A 6000-nucleotide genomic window follows, 5' to 3' on the forward strand; every position below is an offset into this window, starting at 1 on the left:
CACTTTAAAGATGAAATTAGGAAATTCTCAGTAAAATAGTTGCAACTGGAAAATATACTTAATGAGGTAACACAAGCACAGATAGACAAACACTGCATCTTTTCTCTCATACTTGGATCCTAGACACATTATTAGCATGTTTACCTTGATGTGTAAATAAAGGAGAGGAAGGTAGAAAAGAACCATTAGAAGAGAAGCAAGAAAAAAAGAGACCTTAAGGAGAGAGAAGTACCAGGACACATATGGTATCAATATGAATGAGGGAATATGAGAGTGATTGTGTGGATGCAAAAATGGGGTGGGTAAATTAGGGATAGAATTAACCAAAACCAAGAATATATGAAAATGCCATATACAAACTCATTAGTTTGTAAGCTCATTTAAAAATATATTACAGAGTTTAAATCAAGGCAGCTTTCATGAGCAGATACTACTGCTCCCAGAAGTTATTGGTTATAAAATAAAAACTGCATTGCTATTATTGGGATGCCTCCCTAGGAGTTTGTTGCCTAAAATGGGCCTGAGGATCCAAATAATATAGACAATTGTCATTATTGTCAGTTGCCCACAAAAACTGGTTGGTAAGACCCTATTTATTTATTTATTTATTTATTTATTTATTTGTTTATTTATTTATTTATTTATTTTTGCTTTCGAGACAAGGTTTCTCTGTCTAATTTTGGTGCCTGTCCTGGATCTTGCTCTGTAGACCAGGCTGGCCTTGAACTCACAGAGATCCACCTGGCTCTGCTTCCCTGGTGCTGGGATTAAAGATGTGCACCACTACTGCCCAGCTAAGACCCTATTCCTAAAACCAGTCTTGTCACACAACATAAGGAAAGAAAACTGGTAATGAGCTGAAATATGCCTTTCTGCTGAATAGCCTTCATTGTAACAAAAGGTTTATGTACGATTCTAGTGGGAGTGTCTTGTCAATAATATTACACTCATCTATGGACACTGATATCTATATTTTAAACATCCATACAACATACACCCACTGGTGCAATAACTGCAATTGTGGTATCAGAGTAACCAATCATTTTCTGATTAAGAAGACTTCACATCTGATACAGTAAGCATGGTCAAGTATCCATGATGGGGAGGGAATAGGTCCTAGTGTTGTTGCTATCACTGTTGTTCTGTTAACCACAAGGTATAACATCTTCATTAGTACTACAAAGACTAGCTACTCCAAATATTGCCAGGATGGTTAGTCATAGGTCAAGCTGTAGCTGTGCCATTAGGCAGTGGCTTATGAGAACAGGAAGACTTCACAATTAGGTTTGTAATGGTAATGATCCTTGGATCAACAGGTGGTAGAGTGTAGAGGAATAAGACGGAGCTAAGAGAAAATTACAGAATATACTAAAGGCTAGAGTTGTAACCAAGTTAGATAACATAAATGACTTGGGGATTGAAGCCCAGAATTAAATAAACAGAATATAGAAGTGAGTGCTTGTAGTTCTAGAACTCATGAGGTAGAGGGAGGAGGAGCAGATCTTCAAGGTAATCCCTATCTCTATTGAGAATTCAAGGCCATCCTAAGCTATATCAAACCTTGTCTTCATAAATGTAACTGAGCCTCCCTCAACCCCTATATTTAACAGGACACTCACCATTTCCTTTGAGAAACCATTCAAAGTAAGTTCCTAGTGACTCTGGATTATCGATAAGTTTTGTGTTACGAAAGAAAAAATAAGCAGACACAAGAGCATCTCTGGGATTTCTGATGATATAGATCACCTTAAATGGAAAAACATGTAAATGAAGGTCAATATAGTCATAAACCGATTTTATCTGGCATAGTTTATATGAAAAGTCAATCAAATATCAGTGAGGTTTCTAAAAATTTTTATCATTTTTATTTGAACAAAATATGAACAGAAGTGCAAAATATCTATATTTATCAGAATCTTCTTTTATAATTTTGATTTACAAAAATGAAATAGCAAAATGACTGTGTTCACTAATACTGTAAAAAAAACCAACAGCAACTAGAAAAAAACAAGATTGATTCAATACTTGTAAAGATCAATTATCTTACAGTGTAAAAGATTATCCATCCACTGTGAAAGAATGTCTTATACACATGGAATAATGCATACTATGTTAAATATATCTGAAAAATGACAAACTAATTGATTTCTGTAAGTGTAACTATAAAAGAAAACTCTCAAAAGAATCATGATGCAGAGTTTAATGCTAACATTTCATTGCAAAATGGTGAACACAAAGACCCATGAGCACTAAAAAATGCTGATACAGAAAGAAATAGACTTCCCCAGGGAAAAGCATAGCAATTGGTTATGCCATACCAGTTTCTTAGCCTTGAAAACATACATACAAGTAACATTGTACATACTGAGCAGATTGTACCAAGGTACTTAGGAATATGTAGATACATATATAGATGTAACAAAAATCATGAAAAAAACACAAATTTGAAAGAGAGAAAAGAGAGTTATGATGGTAAGCCTGGAGAGAGGAAGAGAAAGGGGGAATAATGTATTTAATTATAGTACAATCTCAAAAACAGAAGAAAAAATTTCAAAAAATATAGTATTAATTAATTAATGAAATTAATATTTTGTCCCAATGCTCATTATGACATTATTATATAATTCATCTTTTAGGCCTTAATTTCTCCAGACAAAATTTTTCCAAATCCTGATAAGACACACATATATAGCTTTACGATCACAACTTCATTGTGATACTTTCAAGAGAGATTGTTTTCTACATTTGTCTTTGTGTTTAAGCATAAATACTTATAGTTTCTAAGGTGTGGGGACGTCCACAAAACTTTCTTATTAACAGTGAGCAATGATGTGTCAGAACCTGGATATTTCTGATTCCTTTAGGAGATCCCCTATCAGTGATGTCAGTGATTTTTGTGGCTACTGATTTTAATAGACAGCTAGACACAGCAAGACACAATGGATACAGATAAACCATGATTGTTGAACAATCTCTCAAATTACAGCATTAGTGCCTATTCAGGCTGCTTTCCCTATGAGCAACTCTGCTTGGGTGATTCACCCATTAGGTATGGGCTGTATGTAGAATCAATTTTAGCTAAATGACTTTGATGACAACAAAACAGTAATATCCACTGTACACTAGAGTTTGAACTCTACTTGACATGTATGTATAGTCCCTGAATGCCCTAATGTGATAATACACTTTTTCACATTATATCTGCCCAGCATCACTGAGAGGTGGTTGATATCATGGTACTCTGATATAGTCTGAGGAGGGGACAGATTAGCATCACCTAGTATGTGAGAATCCCAACTTCCCTCTCCAAATCTACACAGAATGAATTTCAGGCAGAGGTCCACGGCCCAATGCAGAAGAATAATTTCAATGAGCATTTGGCCAAAGATTTCTCAACCACTGGACACTTACCTTGGCCTTGGATCTGAAGAAAGACTTGGGGAAAAGATGGAAAGGGAGGTGGGAAGTCATGAGGCGTGGTCCTTCCTTATTGATTAATGTTAGATATCCGTCTTGAAACTCTATCCAGGGCGAGCGTTCCCAGAAAGGCACAGATTGGATCCATTTGGGATTTCCCTTGGTCTGAATCAAGCAGACAGTCTCAGTCAGCCAGTTAGTTCCTGAACAAGAAGGAAAAGTTATTGTCACTCATTTCAAGAGCACTTCTGAAAAGCCTTAAACAATATACAACCATACAGTTTACAATGTAGCTGTTTCCAAGCACAAAAGCATGTGGTATTTGCAATATCCACATCGTGTAAGTACAAAATATATTCTTCCAGAAGATTCAAAATACGTCACCAAACAAAACTGAGAATCTCAGCAAACCCCACCTGCCTATTGAACATTCCCTCCAGTCAAGAACCGTTCTGTTTCGGTGAATTCACCTATTCCAGATATTTGTCAGGTATGCAGTCATGGTATCTGTCCTTGAGACTGAAACATTTTATTTAATACAATGTCATTAAGATGCATCCATCCTGCACTGTATGTATTGGTAGTGCTTCTCCTTAGCTTAAATAAATTTCCTGTGTCTATTTACCATACACACATGTATTTGTGATTATATGCTCATTTGTCAATGAGTGTTTCTCTAGCATTATTCTCTGGGCTATTATCTGAATCCTTTTCCTGCAGTCCACTGCCCTTAGATTCTCCATGTTATTGCCCTTTGATGTTGGCAACCTAATACTTTTTTTTAATTTTATAATTTAATTTAATTTTACATATCAGCCATGGATTCCCTTCTTTTCCCCCCTCCCATCCCCCCGCGGCACCTTTCCCCCAGCACACCCCCCCCCATTCCCATCTCCTCCAGGGCAAAGACTTCCCTGAGGACTGAGATCAACCTTGTAGATTCAGTCCAGGCAGGTCCAGTGCCCTCCTCCCAGGCTGAGCCAAGTGTCCCTGTATAAGCTCCAGGTTCCAAGCAGCCAGCTCATGCACTAAGGACAGGTCTAGGTCCCACTGCCTGGGGGCCTTCCAAACAGTTCAAGCTAATCAACTGTCTCACTTATCCAGAGGGGCTGATCCAGTTGGGGGCTCCTCAGCTATTGGTTCATAGTTCATGTGTTTCCATTCGTTTGGCTATTTGTCCCTGTGCTTTATCCAACCTTGGTCTTAACAACAATTGGACTCCTGGAGCTCCACCTGGGGCCTGGTCGTGGATCTCGGCATCCGGTTCTGTAAGTCATTGGATGGGGTTTCTAGCACGACAATTAGGGTGTTTGGCCATCCTATCACCAGAGTAGGTCAGTTCAGGCTGTCTCTCGACCATTGCCAGTAGTCTATTGTGGGGGTATCTTTGTGGATTTCTGTGGGCCTCTCTAGCACTTTGCTTCTTCCTATTCTCATGTGGTCTTCATTTATCATGGTCTTTTATTCCTAAATTTTTTTTTTTTTTTGTTTTTTGAGACAACGTTTCTCTGTGTAGCTTTGTGCCTTTCCTGGAACTCACTTGGTAGCCCAGGCTGGCCTTGAACTCACAGAGATCCGCCAGCCTCTGCCTCCCGAGTGCTGGGATTAAAGGTGTGCGCCACCACCACCTGGTGCAACCTAATACTTAACCGGCTTCTGCCATCCACCACACTCCTCCCCCAATGACCATGATGCCTATTTTTTTTCCTTGAGTTTTGAGACTCTCGTCTACGTGAAGAAGGTCCATGGTAATTCTTCTACCTGACCTTGTCCTCTCCTCCACATATTCTTACATTCATGCCTTTTTTCTTGATGCTATTTTATCTGTTTATTCTCATCATTATCTCTCTTCCACACAGAGAAAAACCAATACCAGAATCTGCTTTAGGAAACACTGTCATTGCTCCTCTGACTACATTGATTAGGTTAGACTTTTTCCTCTGAGTGGAAATGCTCTCAGATACAGCTCTCCAAGCCCACAAACCATGGAACACATGAGATATATAAAGCATTCCATTCACCACCTAAATAAAGGATGATTAAAGCCCAAAACTTCCACAGACAGTTCAGGATCATTCTCAGTGATGTTCCTTACCTGATTTAGGATAACTCACTATGACCGTGTCTTCATCTCTGATCACAAACTTATCACGGCTTCCTTCAATAATTTCTCTTTTATGCGCTATAGCAGCGAAAGGTATTCCTTCAAACCAAAAGTAGGCTGACATCCCAAAACCTCTGTCTTGATGCTGTGAGAATTCCAGCATTGACCACTTGTTCAGCTTAAAGCAAATGCTGAGAGGTAAAATTTATAGTGCAGGCAAAAAAATCATTAACATCCCAAAGTTTGTACTGAAATGAGCTGCTGATAGGAATAAACACAGATTGTATTTATCAGTCAAAGGTTGCTGTATTAAGCAACTGTGAACTTATTCAGAGATGATCTAGAGAATTGTGAACCTGAGGTTATGACCCCAAACCAGAAACTCAATAACAAGTACTTAGACATTAAAATAAGGCTTAGTTTAAAATACTTTCTAATACAATTAAGTATTCACAATGGTTTCAAATGTGCAAAAAATT

The 6000-nt window shown here is 38.1% G+C and overlaps 1 protein-coding gene across 2 annotated transcripts in view; it reads right to left on the reverse strand.

Moving 5' to 3' along the window:
* LOC131901277 (sulfotransferase 2A1-like) overlaps positions 1–5765 on the reverse strand; it is a 30519-nt gene extending 24754 nt beyond the window's left edge. For both annotated transcript variants that reach the window (XM_059252490.1, XM_059252489.1), the window contains exons 1-3: positions 5513–5765; positions 3412–3620; positions 1620–1746 (exon numbers count right to left, since the gene is read on the reverse strand). In XM_059252490.1, coding sequence (XP_059108473.1) covers positions 1620–1746; positions 3412–3620; positions 5513–5684 — 508 coding nt within the window. In that variant the 5' untranslated portion in view covers positions 5685–5765. The remainder of the gene's footprint in view (positions 1–1619; positions 1747–3411; positions 3621–5512) is intronic.
* Positions 5766–6000: the final 235 nt, after the last annotated feature.

The sequence above is a fragment of the Peromyscus eremicus genome, unplaced genomic scaffold, assembly GCF_949786415.1.
Source record: "Peromyscus eremicus unplaced genomic scaffold, PerEre_H2_v1 PerEre#2#unplaced_67, whole genome shotgun sequence".
NCBI classification, from domain to species: domain Eukaryota; kingdom Metazoa; phylum Chordata; class Mammalia; order Rodentia; family Cricetidae; genus Peromyscus; species Peromyscus eremicus.